Raw genomic sequence first — 14,869 nt, 5'->3', positions numbered from 1 at the left:
AAATATAAATAACAGAAGAACCCAAAACTGAAACTTAAGTAGTAAAACCATAAAAGAACTACATAACAAAAAATGAACTGTTTTTCAAATCTTGAAGTGAAGTCTTTCTCAAGGTTCCTATGACATGTTTGTAACAACTTAGCATAAATTAGGAGTACTGCACAGATCCGCCCAAGCCTCACACTCCCCCAGCAAGACTTACATTGAACAGTAAAGCAGGGATGGGTGTAAACCGTTCAATGTGGATCATGGACAGAAGGTCTGGGAGGTGGCCCTCACGGGAGCCCACGAAGAACAACCTGGAAGGATAAGAGAGGATAAGCAGGATATTTTTGCTCAGCCATACACCCACACTCCACACTCAAACTAGGCTCAGAGGCCCAAGGAAAAAAGGACACTCTCAGGAGCATCCTATGTCCTCAATCTACCCACAGATGTCTCCACTCTCTTCAAGGATGGGCACCTCACCACTCTCAGGAATACCCCACCCATCCCACAGTTACCCATTGATAATCCCAGGCCCCCAGCCATGGAACCCACTATCACTCACAGATACCTCACTAATATCCAACACATGCCTCACCCTGCATCACCCACTGGTATCCCCACTCCACCCCACTAGGAGTACCCCTCTTGTGTCATCCCACAAATTCATAGCTAACACAATGCCTTTGTAAAGATGACCAGCCAGATTTCTGTTTGTGCCCTCCATATATCTTCGCTGAGCTGATGTATCACAGGCCAGGGTGAGCCTGGGGGTCACAAAGACAACCCAGCTTCCTCTCTGTAACTAAAGAGCTCCACTGACTGGGAGAAAGACTGGCAGAGAAATGAAACACCACCCAGGGTAGGCAGCAGCATCATGGAGCACACAGCACTCACTCACTCACTAGGCTTGAGGAAAGGCTGGAGGGTAGGCTGGAGGAGCAAAAAGCTTTGCAGGAGATGACCATAGCTGTGCTGTGATGAAGAGCTGCTGGAGTGTGCCAGAAGCAAGTGGGTAAGTGGGGAACGAGTATGTGTAAAAGCAAGAGGCTTAGCGGCATGAAAGAGTGTGGCCTCTTTGGAGGCTGATGCTAGGATATCTGTTGTCCCAGGATAAGGAGTGCGAGAACAGGGTATTTAGAACAATCTACATACAAAGCCATGCTGTGGAGTCTGAACAAACACTGGGAACCATCTGTGACTTTGAATGAGGGTGGGCACCCTGGCAGACGAGAGAACAAGACAGATATGATAACCTCAATCATGTCAGATTTGGTGATCGTGTGTATGTGTGTGCACAGGTTTGTGTGTACATGGACACATCTGAGCCAGGGGAAAGGGTAGACACCAAGGGAAAAATCAAGAGGCCAAGCAGGGAAGACTGATGGACCACGACAGCACAACTGGAGACAAATCTCATGTGGGGTGTGTAGGAAGTCTGAGGTACTTGGGTGCCATCCAGGTGGAGCCACAGGGATTCATACCATCACCTGGAAAGCTGTCTAGAGCAAAATGTCAGAATTGGCTCATGAGGTTAATAATTTGTACTAGGTAGAAGAGAAATATGGTAGAAAGGATGCCAGAAGGGGAAAGGCGGCAAAGATGTTTAGCACAAAACCAAGAGTAGCTGCTTGGGTAGTAAAGAAAACATGAAGATGGTAATACAGGCAGAAACAATTGTGCTCTATCTTGACATCACTGCAGTCCCCTTTATGTGCTACTATAGATTCTTTGTCTCCAAGTCCTCCCCCTGGCCCTCACATTGTCAATGTGACAAGACATCTGAGTGAGGGAGGAGGGCGACTACATGCTAAGTATTTATTTGGGGACAACTGGCAGAGCCAACTGAGAAGTCTTAGAGCATCAGAAAGGGTGGGGCTATCAGAAATACCATTTTGGGTGGGCCAATCTATGAAGAACCATGTCAGGTACAACCTTGGCCGTACCCTGCTCAGGTGAGAGTACATGATGCTGTATTCTTTTACAAGGCCTCAATCTCTCTATTTCTCTGGTTGCTCCAGGGAACATGGACTGGTTTGTGAAAACTAGTAAGAAGAATGAATGGGACAAACTATTTCCTTTATTGATTTATCTTTCTATGTATTCAAGTGGCAAATATTTACTGAAGGGCTATTATACTCCTGGCCCTGAGGATAGCAACATTTATAGAGTGAGAAGAAATCAGGAAAGAAGCCTTCTTCTCAGGTATCAGGTATCACAGAAGCCACGAGAATAGTTTCAGACTTAGAAGGTGGTCAGCCTCACTCCCTTCAGAGGTCTAGTAAGCTAAGGACTAAAACAAAGACATATCTTAACCCTCTTAGTGCAGCGGGCTGAAATGTCGGCTTTTGTGTCTGGGCCGAAAAAGCCAGTATTTTGGCCTGCCGTACTAAGAGGGTTACTAAGAATATTTTTCAGGTAATAGAAGCCAAACTATAATGGGTAGAAAAATGAATGAAAGGTGAAATGCAGAGTACTCTCTCAAGAATTGCATCCAGTAAAGACAAGAGGGAGTGGGAAAAGCTGTTCAGTGAGTTCTGTAAGTGCAGATAAGAGAAACTTGGAAAAAGCTGGCTCCACGTGAACTTCCACCAAAGAGAAGGACCAACTGATCATGCAGAGTGCGGGAGAAGAGGGACAGGACTGGAAACCTGAGACCAGGTAGCAGAGTCAACCAGAAAAGGCAGACCTGATCCTTCCTCTTCAACAGCAGGAAGGACAATTGCTCTTTTTTTTTGAGACACAGTCTCCCTTTGTTGCCCAGGCTAGAGTGAGTGCTGTGGCATCAGCCTAGCTCACAGCAACCTCAAACTCTTGGGCTCAAGCAATCCTACTCCCTCAGCCTCCAGAGTAGCTGGGACTACAGACGTGTGCCACCATGCCTGCCTAATTTTTTCTATATATATATATTAGTTGGCCAATTAATTTCTTTCTATTTATAGTAGAGATGGGGTCTCACTCTTGCTCAGGCTGGTTTCGAACTCCTGACCTTGAGCGATCCACCCGCCTCGGCCTCCCAGAATGCTAGAATTACAGGCGTGAGCCACCACACCTGGCCGACAATTGCTCTTATAGAAAAGTCTCTATAAGAGAGGAGAGCAGACTACCTGATGGCCTTAGTGTTTTCTAGGAAGTCAGGGGCAGAGTCATCCTGTACGTAGCACCAGTACCTGGTACACAGCAAGTTCCCAGTTATCATTCACTGAATGAATGAATCTTAGGGCTGCAGCATAACCCAGGAGGAGTCTAGAATCTGGTCTGTGCCAGGATAACTACTCCAAGCTATTGCCTTCCACCTCTACACCCTTTATCAATCTGTCCTCACTTCAGACAGAAGCATGAACCACCAGCAGACATGTTTGCAGAAAACCAAGCACATGTTCACACACACACACATACACACATACATACACACCCTGTATGCCCATGAGAGGAAAAAGGGAAAAAAGGAGCTCTCATACCTAGATCCCCAGACAATACAACACTGCAGTCCACTATCAGTGATGCAGAGGTACAGTACCTTGATGAAGCAAAGATAGATGCGTTGAGGCCCCCGAAGCAGGACAGGGCAACAGCAATGGGGATGGTCCAGCTGAACATGCCAAATGTCTGGTCAGCAAATGTCTAGGGGCAGAGCACAGAAGGGGAACTCAACAGAGGACAGGGTTTACTCCTGCATCTATGATCTCACTCAAGACAAATGCAGTCACTGCTGAGTGGCCCACCCTCTGGCCTAGACACATGACCTCATCCCTAGAGAGCTGAAGGGGCCACAGAAAGAGGGACTGGGCCATTCAGGAGGGCAAAGTATGATGACATGATGAGCAAACAGGGATCAACAGACTCACCACAGCCACGGCATCACTGTTAAGGACATCCGAAATGCTCAGCACTGTGTAATAGGCCACGTTGGTCAGGATGTAGATGAGCGTCACAATTGGCATAGAAATCCCAATGGCCAAGGGCAAATTTCTGTCAGGACAAGTGAGATAGAACTACCTAGAACCAAGCCCTCCGTGGGATCAAAGTTCATCTCCTCTGGAATCTAACAGAGGAGATTCCAAATCTCCTCTGGAATTTAACAGTTCACTGCCCTCCAAGTCTTTGAGCCAGACTCATCTTCCCCTATGGCTTAGAATGGACAAGCGTCCCACACCCTGGGCTACTTCTGAGAGCAAAGAGACCTTTCTCATGAAGATAGGTCATGATCAATACTGGATCTTGCCATAGTAGGGCCAATGGTCCCACAGGCTTTCACAATCCTCCTCCATCTCAGGACAAATGTAAGGAACTGTGTCCTCTGGGGACTAGAGGCCAGGCTGGGAACCCAGCTGGCCAGAATAAGCTCTGGCTATGCAGGCAGCAGTCTCAGCATCAGGGTGAAACGTCCTAATACCTTAGCCCCAGCTGGGTCTGCTGCTCCCCACTGAAGGACCTCTTCTTCAAGAAGGACTCTGGGGACCTTGCAGTGTAAACATGTGGGCCAGGACCCAAAGGCTTCCCCACCTTCACTCACTCCATCCTAGCCCTCAGCCCCTCCTACCTGGAGAAGGGGGAGTAGGAGAAGAGAGCATGAGAGGCAGAGGGAGAAGGGGGAGAGGGCAAGCATGCCCACTATCAGCAGGAGTTCCAGCCAAGCTGGGGGGTGAGAGTGTGATCCCGCCTTTACCTTTCTGGGTTTTTGATTTCTTCTGTTACAAAATTAAGGGTGTCCCAACCTGAGTAAGAGAAGAGGGCAGAGTAGAGGGCAAGAGAGAGGTCTCCCACGTCCCAGGAGGAACCCTCAAAGGCGTCCTCAAAGTGCTCAGAGTGTCCTGTGAAAGCAAAGGCAGGTGAGGGGTTCAGGGAGAAGTGACAAGTAAGAGGAGAAGGGGTGAGGACAGATAGAGGGTATAAGGAGAAGAGGAAGGATGGGAAGGGACAGTAACAAAGAGGAAAGGAAGATGAAAACAAAGAAACGGGGAGGAAGACAGGGAGGGACAAGAAAAAACAAGAGGGCAGGGGAAAGAAAAAAACACAATTTAACACCAAAAGATCAACAATTACTAGCTCCCTGTACTTTACCACCCCACCCACTCCCTCAGGGAAGTTCATATTCCTTTAGTAAAACTAGACAATCTCAGAAAAACAAAGGCAATCCTGGTTGCCCTCTGATGTGACAACTTTTTCCAAAACCCTAAAGAATTTCCATTTCCTCCATGTGACCTTGCAGCAGGCCACAGCTCTTCTTCCTATTTTTATCAAGGACCCGGTTTCACATAAAGCAGTTATTTTTCATTGATAACTAATAAACTTCTGTGGAACTACCTCTCTTTGCCCAAACCACTACAGAATTTGGTTCAATGGGTTTATCAGTCTCATGGCAAGAACACTGCTACTCTACTTGCAGTGGCTATGGTTTCAGAGAGCAGGAAATCACTGGCTATAGGAGAACTGGGGTCTTCTTAGCTTTCCATGTGCCTGGGCTATGTCTGGGCCATCTCTGACCTTCAGGGAGCCAGCCCGGGCCCAGGCACCTGTCATTCTCCTTGGAGGTCTCTGGAGACTACAGACCTGAAAGCACAGGATTAGCACTCAGCTGCCCACAACAGAGATCTTCTGGACACACTAGGGTTTTTAACAAGATCCAGACTTCTAAGGCAGCCTATTTTCATGCCCTGGATAAAACCTAGACCCAGCTATCAATGTGCCAAAAAGGGCCGAGTGTGCTACAAGAGAAGGGACAATAGAGACCCCATCCTTCAGGAGTGTCAGTCATCACACACAGCAGTGGTTCCCTAAGGCACAGACCTTCAGGGGAGGATTACTCAAGAACCCAATTTGACCCCAATATGCTTCTGAGCCACCAGGGTACTAAGTTGGTAAAAGTGCACAAAGGTGCTGGAACAGCTGCCTAAGAATCACTAAGGGCACTTCTTAAAAGCACAGCTTATATGATAATAAACCAGCCAGCATGTAATCTAATAAGTCTGGGATGAGGGTCTCAGCTCCCCTAATGACTATAAACACAGTCACATTGAGGGGTTTTTTTGAGACAGAGTCTCTTATTTTGCCTAGGCTAAAGTGCCATGGCGACAGCCTAGCTTTCAGCAACCTCAAACTCCTGGGCTCAAGTGATCCTCCTGCCTCAGCCTCCAGAGTTGCTGGGACTACAGGCATGCACTAACATGCCCAGGGAATTTTTTCTACTTGTAGTAGAGATGGGGTCTCACTCTTGCTCAGGCTGGTCTCAAACTCCTGAGCTCAAACAGTCCTCCCTCCTCGGCTTCCCAGAGTGTTAGAATTATAGGCATGAGCCACCTCACCCAGCCACATCTGGGGACTGATGGCCTAGAGAACTGGGTTGTAAAATAATTGAGATATCCTTGGTTAAAGACACATCTGGCCCGATGCAGTGGCTCATGCCTATAATCCTAGCATTCTGGGAGACCAAGGCAGGAGGATCACTTGAGGTCAAGAGTTTGAGACCAACGAGAGCAAGACAGACACACCGTCTCTCCTAAAATCAGAAAACTTAGCTGTGTGCAGTGGTGCACACTGATAGTCCCAGATACTCTCGGAGGCTGAGTCAGGAAGATCACTTGAGTCCAAGAGTTTGAGGTGGCAGTGAGCTATGATCACACTGTTGCACTCTAGCCTGGGCGACAGAGAGAGACTGTGAAACAAAGACACCTCAGGACTTCTGTAAGGGCTCAGGAAATTTTGGAGGCCTGTTACCCTCACTGCCAGTTGGCTCTGATCCAGGAATAAAAAGCTTTCTAAAGCCAACATGCAGGAAAAACAGTGCAAATTTCACAATATTTTCATATTTTGCCAAGAGCTGACTTTGAGAAGGAACGCTGAATGCGAGTTCAGATGAAAAGTAAAGGCTGAAAAATAACCACCCATTTCCATTCCCACTCAAGGAGGGCCCAGACTTCCTACTTGCTGCCTAGCAGTCACAGACCACAAACAGGAACCACTCTGTCCCCACAGATTACTTTTATGACCGAATTATGACCCAAGCGTTGAGAGCTCCTAGGGACTTGGCTGGTTTCCTGCAGTGCTCCCAGCCTCCATAGGGAAAAGTAGCCCTGAGGGAGGAGCTGACTAATATCCACCTGGCCCAAGAAGCCAAGGAAGAACTTTATTCTCATCTCTTGCACTCACTGACACATACTAGCATGTACACAGAAACAGCTGAGTGGTAAAAGCTAACCGAGTCCCCATGTCCTCAGGGAATCCAGAGGACCTCCTGAAGACATCTACCCCCCTTCCCACCCTGAGCCCTTCTTACCCTGGCACAGTTTAACAAGGCCCATGACAATGATGGCAATGAGCGCTAGGACCTTGGCGTAAGTGAACGTGTCCTGCACACGTGTGCCCCACTTGACATAGGCACAGTTCACAAATGTCAGCAGACCTAGGAGAAAAACCATAAAATCACTGGCAGGTTTGCACTGAGAGAGCACAGAGGCCCAACCTCTCTTTATAGACAACATCACTTTGGCCCTTCCCGCCTAAGGCAAAGGGGCCAATGGATCTGTGAGAATCAGGAGAAAAAGAAAATAAGGGGAGACACCCTCCAACTGCCCCAGCTGAAAGCAAACATGAATGTCCCCCATCACTATTGACATTCAAACATACGAAGGCTGCAAAATAACCACCCATTTCCATTCCCTGTCATAGAGGGCCCAGTCTTCCTACTTGTTGCCTGGCTGTCACAGACCACAGACAGGAGCCACTCTGTCCCCACAGATTATTCTTATGATCCAATTATGGAATCCAAGCTTCAATGAACACATATTCATACATTGTGAAAGCCAGCTACATTTCTGGAAATTCCTCCCAGGCCCAGGAATGGCTGACTTTACTCACTCTTCCCCACTTAGACTCCCAAAGTTCTAAACCACAAGATACACAAGATCTATCTACAACCACATTAAAGAGTGGGGACAAAAGACACCAATCAATAAATAAGGTAAATTTGAATGCAGATTGCAGGTCATCTAAGGAATTAGACAATGTTTTGCATGTAAGCATAAACAAAAAACTTGTTTTGTGCCTGACAATTTCACATATATTCTCTCTACCAATTCTAATAAGCCCAAAATATAGACATTCCTATTCTCATTGTATAGGTGAGAAAACTGAGGCTGAGAGACAAACATTTCCAAGCCCACTGCTCACCCCTACCCTCATTCCAATCCAAACCTCCCAATTCTCAGTGAGGTCCATGGAGAATTGAGACCACTAGAATGTTTCCCAGGCTCATGTCAGCACTGCTCACTTTAAGTTACAGCTCCTCGCACACCTCAGTGACATCTGTGCCATGTGTTGAGTGTCCTAGAACTTTGCCACTGCTAAACAAGGATGGCTCTGACCCCTGGGGAGGATATAACAGCAATATCCAAGGGGTTCTACGGCAAGAAGGAACACAGTGACACTTCTAAGTACCACCTCTAGCCTCCAAAAATAGAACTTTTTTGTGCACTTCAAATGTCATTGGCAAATCCGCCGGGTACAGTGGCTCATGCCTGTAATGCTAGGACTCTAGGAGGCTGAGGTGGGAGGACTGCTTGAGGTCAGGAGTTTAAAACCAGCCTGAGCAAGAGCAGGACCCCATCTCTACTAAAAAAAAATATATAGAAATTAGTTGAACAACTAAAAAAGTATATATGTAAAAAATTAGCCAGGCATGGTGGCTCATGCCTGTAGTCCCAGCCAACTCAGGATGCTGAGGCAGAAGGATTGCTTGAGCCCAGGTGTCTGAGGTTACTGTGAGCTAGGCTGATGCCACAGCACTCTAGCCCAGGCAACAGAGTGAGACTCTGTCTCAAAAAAAAAAAAAAGTTATTAGCAAATCTTTTGGGCCCATTCTCTAAGCCACTTCCACCTTCTCCTACTCATTTTCTACTCTCTCCTTCAGCCAGACTCTCTCTTCCTTTTTCATGCCAGATATACACATAAAAGAAATGTTGGGTGGGAGCAGTGACTCACACCTGTATTCCTAGCACTCTGGGAAGCCAAGGTGGGAGGACTGCTTGAGGTTAGAAGTCTGAGACCAGCCTGAGCAAGAGCAAGACCCCATCTCTACAAAAAATAGAAAAAGTAGCCAGGCATGGTAGCACCTGCCTGAAGTCCCAGTTACTTGTGAGGTTGAGGTAGGAGGATCACTTGTACCCAGGAATTGAAGTTTGCAGTGAACTATGATGATACCACTGCACTCTAGCTACAGCAACAGAATAAGACTATCTCTAAAAAAAAAAAAAAAGAAAAGAAAAGAAAAAAGTCCTCTCCCCTTCTCTTTCTGCCATAGTCAATAGCAACTCCTACTTTCAAGGTCTAGCTCAGCCCCCACTTCCTCTTAAAACCTTTCCCAAATATACCTACCAGGCCCTCTCTGAGCTCTCTTTCCCCTGAACTCCACAACATTCCCACTTCACAGCACAGCATAGTGTCTAATGCTGTGGTCATATGGACATTTGCCTCAAGTAGGTCTCTCCTCTTTGCCAAGCAAAGAGGAGAAATGATGAACCCTGGCTGGAATCAAGGTGGTGATGACTTTTATTTAACCAATTCCCTAAGGCAAGGCAAATTGTTAGAAAGTTGGATGTTCCTCCACTCCAAGGAAAAGAAGTGCCCAGAGCCAGCCTGTGGAAATACAGACAGCACAGCCTTGATGGCCTTTCAAGAGCTTTCACTCAGTATGCTAGCAAATAACATGGGTGCTTACCACTCAATCATGAGGCCGGGGTCTCGGGGAGAATGGTCAACAGGCAGGAGAGACACTCAAAGGAATGCATGGTGCTGGGACTTCTTCCCAGGGACAGCCCCTGCTGATCAAAGTTCTCTGTGTGGGGCTAAGCCTAGATCAGCTAACATAAGGATTCCCTAGTTAATAGCCACCTGTAATCCACAGAATACTGTGCAACACATTAACCATTATCTTGAGGCATCTGCCTAGTTCCTTCCTGAGAATTGCTTCCCCTCCTTTCCTATTACAGCCTATCAAGCCAGACATTGAACCCAAGGTGAGCCTAATAGATTGTCTCTCCCAAGAACATAGAGTTGGAAAACCAAGAAACTAAATATAAGAGTAGCAAGCAAAAGAGTTGGAAGCCACAGCCAGTCCAAGTCACATATAAGCCTTAGTAATAGAGGAACAAAAACCATAAATAAGCAGAGGAAAGGACCACAAAAAGCAGTGGAAGCAAGAGGATGTGTGGCTTTGAAAGGAAGACTGACAGAAGCCAGGCAGGGGGTGTGGTGGGGGTCGGGTAGGGTTGGGGGCATGCAGGCCTGTAGTTCCAGCTACTCTGGAGGCTGAGGCAGGAGGATTGCTTAAGCCCAGGAGAAAGAGACTTTCTGATCATATTCTGGCTGTACTCACTGTGCCTGTTTGTAGCCCCAGGATGGGGAAGAGAAGTTGAGACATTGCTATCACTCACTGACAGGCACTCCTCACTTCTGCCCCTTCTCCTTCCTTCCATCCTGCTACAGATTTCCCACAGGCTTGGTCCTCTCTACACACAAGCAAATATTACACACAGTGGAAATTCAATGACTATGTGCTAAACTAATGAATGCAGCCAGCTTTCCTGGAAGTCCCTGTAGAGCTCATTTCAAAGACCAGCAGGAAGGATACAAAACCACCTGGTCAGCATAGTTGCCTTTAGGGAGAAAGATTAAAGATCTGGGCCTAGCATTCTGGGAGGCTGAGGTGGGCGGATCTCTCGAGGTCCAGAGTTTGAGACCAGCCTGAGCAAGAATGAGACCCCGTCTCTACTAAAAATAAAAAGAAATTAATTGGTCAACTAAAAATATATAGAAAAAATTAGCGGGGCATGGTGGCGCATGCCTGTAGTCCCAGCTACTCAGGAGGCTGAGGGAGCAGGATTGCTTGAGCCCAGGAGTTTGAGGTTGCTGTAAGCTAGGCTGATGCCACAGCACTCTAGCCTGGGCAACAAAGCAAGACTCTGTCTCAAAAAAAAGGATCTGGAGAGAGAGGGAGACTTTTTCCACTGTGTACCCTTATATATTTTGACTGACTTACCATGCACATATGCTTCTTTCTAGATAAAAATAAACATAGTTCACTAGCAACAAAGTACAGCCAGAAAACAGAGCCAGGGTCACGGTGAAGCTAGTAGGTGCCTAGAGTACAAAATTTAAGGAGGCACTCACTCTCAGGGGACCATGAGCAGGAACCTGAGACCTAGTACTTCCTTAAATGCTGGCCCCAGGCGCCTCCCTTGCCTCACTCTACTCTCAGCCCTGCCAGAGAACAGAGAGCTCTCAAAACAGTCTATCAAATAGAAGCCAGTGTGACTGTTTTCCTGATTCTAATTAAGAAACAAAATTGCACCATCTGATTCCCACCCCTCCATCCCTCCCAGAACCCCAGCCCTATCTAGCTCACCATAAGCTCTATCAGAGTTCAAATAAGACAAGCCTCGACCTTAAGGCCAGATGCTCAAATTCAGCTACCACACTTAAAACATCCAAGCTTTTCCTCTTCTTCTAATCTCATTTTCTTCCTGGGCAAGTCTGCACCAAGTAGCATAGAACCCATGGGAGGATCTTCAAGGCTCTCTGGGAACTTGTTGCTGAGAAAGAAGTACTCCAATAACAGTCCAGACCCAAATCCAAGCAGAAACAAATCCCCAAAGTCTCTCTGTGGCAGAGACTACTAATTATCTTCCAATATCTGTCCTTCCCTTTTTCCTTAGTAATAGAAATTTTAGCTGAAGTCATGGCTGCTCAAAATAAAGCTGACATTCTCTAGCCTCTCTTGAAGGTAGATATGACCATGTAACTAGGTTTTCCCCCAGGAATGTATGCAAATGTTTTATATAAGACCTCAGAAAGTGTCTTTAAAGGGAAGGATGTGCCTTTCTTTGTCCTTCCTGTTAGCTACAATGCAGACATGACACTGGAGCTACAGTAGTGGTCTTGGACCATGGGCTAGAAGTCACATACTGAGCTGGCAGGACAGTAGGACAGACAGAAGAAATGAACCTGGCTCCCTGAAGAACTGAAGTCATCCAGGCCACACTGCCTACCTTTAACATGTGAGAGAAATAAACGTCAGTATGTTTGAGCCATGCTGCTTTAGCTTTTCTGTTGTTTGAAACCCAAGCTAATACTGAATAATATGTATGCATCCTCTGACACAACTGCCTCTCATACTCTCTTCTGATGAAGAGAAGGCCTAGCAACCTCAAGCTGTAGTCCCAACTATGGTGAAAGTCACAGCTCCCTTTGCACACAAGCAACAGGGATGGGAGGGAAATCTTCCTTCCACAAATAGGCTAGGTATTATAAAGGGGCATTCAAGGACACACACCATGGCACTCTGCCTAGGTGACAGAATGAGATTCTGTCTCAAAAAAAAAAAAAAAAAAGTCTATTAGAAGTGAAATGCTCTGTAATAGTCACAGTGCAGGGGAGGTGAATCCTTCCAAATGAAGATCCATAATCAGGAGCTAACTGCTGGGATCTGTATAAATATGGAGTGTACAAACATGCCTTTATAAAAAGTATCCTTGTCTTTAATTACACATTTAGTCTTACTATGAAAACATTCAAACTATACATAGGCTTAGAGCCTTTGAGCAACTAAGATCAAGATCCAGTCCTCCTTAGGCCTGTATCACTCTCAGAACATGAAAACTGTCTGTCCATAGCCAACAACTGACCAAAATAGGTCAGAATATTTTTCTACTGGGCCCCTGATGAGGCCTGAATCCAAGACAACAAGAAACAATGGAAAGATATTCAGGGATCATTATACATTGTTTCTTCATTCTAGTCTCACCCTTGGCAGTCTTCTTCCTCCTCCTCCTCCTCATTGTCAGCTTCACCAAACTCACAGGAGGAATAGAGTCTATGCTGTGAGCAAGCCCTGGGCTTTGATACCACTGTGTCAGCAATGACTCTCTTCCAGCAATGAACCTCTTCCTTTGTAGTTGACTTGAAATCTTCAAGTCAACTACAAATACTTTACAATGATGTGTGTGATCCTACACAACAGCCAGGATTCCTAAGTCAAAGCCCACAAAGACAAACAAATGGACCAACACCACCCAAGCCAGAAACATCACCGTCTGCAGTCAAATTGAGTACTCTTATAATACTGGGCACCCAGGTTAGCAAAAATACTGCTGGTCACTCTAGCTAAAGAAGGGACCATATATACCTCAAGAAACAAAATTTCCCTCTTACAGTCCCATAAGTGAATGTGAGTCCCTAAGCTTACTGAATTCAGTCACCAGCCTGAGGCCCTACCCCAACACAGAAGATTCCAAAACCTGAGAACACATACAAACAGAATGTATCTTTAGGACAGAGTTTGTCAACCTTGGCAGCATTGACATTTTGAGCCAGATTATTGTACAGGGCTGTCCTGTGCATGGTATCGTGTTCAACAGCAGCCCTGGCCTCTACCCAATAGAGGCCAGCAGTACCCCCTCCCAGTTGTGGCAACCAAAAATGTCTCCAGACATTGCCAAATGTCACCTTGAGAACCACTGCTCTAGGAATTAATGAGTAGCTAAGACAGCCTGAAATCCCAGAAAAGCTGTCTAGACCTCCTTGCCAGTGCAACCTGGGAATGAGGTGTGGTGCAGCCAGAAAGCCAGGATCTGAAACACAAAATGCCTCCAGTGGCCAAGAAAGTAATATGAATGAGCAAAGGCAAGAAAGCCTGGGTAAAAAGAGGAAGTGGGGAATTGTAGTGGACTGGGGAGTATATACTCCATTTAAAGAGAGCAACCACTACTTAAATCCAACTCATTTTATCAGACAAGAATTTGGGTACAAGGTTGCCAGAACTTTTACTTCTTCAAGTGAAAGGACAGGTCCTGATTTTCAAATGTTGGCAACTAATTTGAAATTATTTAGAACACTATATAGGCCAAATAAATCTATGGGTCACCAGCTAGCAGCCTCTACCCAGTGTTGGTTATATGGAGATTTCCTGGGCCCTCCATTCTAGGATGGAACTTTGCCTAGCCTGGCACAGCTTTAATTTCTTTACGCAGTCTCCAAACCAATAACATGGACCCTTCTCATGTCTCAATTTTAAGACTAAATTCCTCCTATCCTACCAAAGCCTCATTCTGGATTAGTACAGACCTTTGTTTTTATTTTCCCTACCTATGACCTAATTGGTCTCTTCCAATTTATATCTCTTGAAACCAGGCTGCACCCACTGCCACCTCTGCTCAAGGAGACTCCCTCTTAGCATATCCCAGCTGTTGAAAGCCTGATTCTAGAACTTAGGTTCCAAGAAAGGAAGTAAGTTGACCCTGAAGCCTAGTCAGTTAGACTGGAACATGGTTTTATCACTTGCCCCTATCTCTGACAAGTTCCTGCCCTCAGATCTGGATTCTGGAAAAGCCTGGGCTTCAGGAATTCAGATCCTGAGGAATCTGGGTAAAAGTACATGTTGAGTGAAAGTAGCCAGGAGATACCACAACTTTGCATTTCTATAAGGAGAGGCCTCTCCTCCAATCAAAAGATCAGTTCCTGGTATGGGGAGGGGCTCCTTATGCACAAAAAATATGGGAAATATCATAAAGGAAAAAAAATATTTAACAAAAATCAAAATAAAAATCTTCTGTATCTCAAAAATTATATATACAATAGTGCCCTTTAACTTGTTTTTTTTTTTTAATTCATTGTAAATCCATCACCAATGCCCAGGGAATCTCAGATGCTCAGATAGGAGCACAAACTCACAAAACTTTCTAGAAAGTGACTAACATATGCAGAATCTTGAAACAGTTTATTTCCTTAGACACAGGGATTTCCCTTGTATAATTCTATCCTAAGGAAATATGCAGAAACTCTAAAAATGAGTTATATATTATACAAAGATCTCCACAACAGGATTATTTAT

At 45.8% G+C, this 14,869-nt stretch overlaps 1 protein-coding gene across 1 annotated transcript in view; it reads right to left on the bottom strand.

Annotated features, from left to right (window-relative positions):
* Positions 1-14,869, bottom strand: part of SLC7A6 (solute carrier family 7 member 6) — a 33,880-nt gene that overhangs the window by 4,130 nt on the left and 14,881 nt on the right. Inside the window, exons 5-9 of the mRNA XM_012742361.3 lie at positions 7,262-7,387; positions 4,655-4,799; positions 3,834-3,957; positions 3,506-3,609; positions 203-299 (exon numbers count right to left, since the gene is read on the bottom strand). Coding sequence (XP_012597815.1) covers positions 203-299; positions 3,506-3,609; positions 3,834-3,957; positions 4,655-4,799; positions 7,262-7,387 — 596 coding nt within the window. The remainder of the gene's footprint in view (positions 1-202; positions 300-3,505; positions 3,610-3,833; positions 3,958-4,654; positions 4,800-7,261; positions 7,388-14,869) is intronic.

The sequence above is a fragment of the Microcebus murinus genome, chromosome 20 (genome assembly GCF_040939455.1).
Source record: "Microcebus murinus isolate Inina chromosome 20, M.murinus_Inina_mat1.0, whole genome shotgun sequence".
In the NCBI taxonomy this organism is placed as follows: Eukaryota; Metazoa; Chordata; class Mammalia; order Primates; family Cheirogaleidae; genus Microcebus; species Microcebus murinus.
This window is presented reverse-complemented; position numbering and strand designations above follow the sequence as displayed.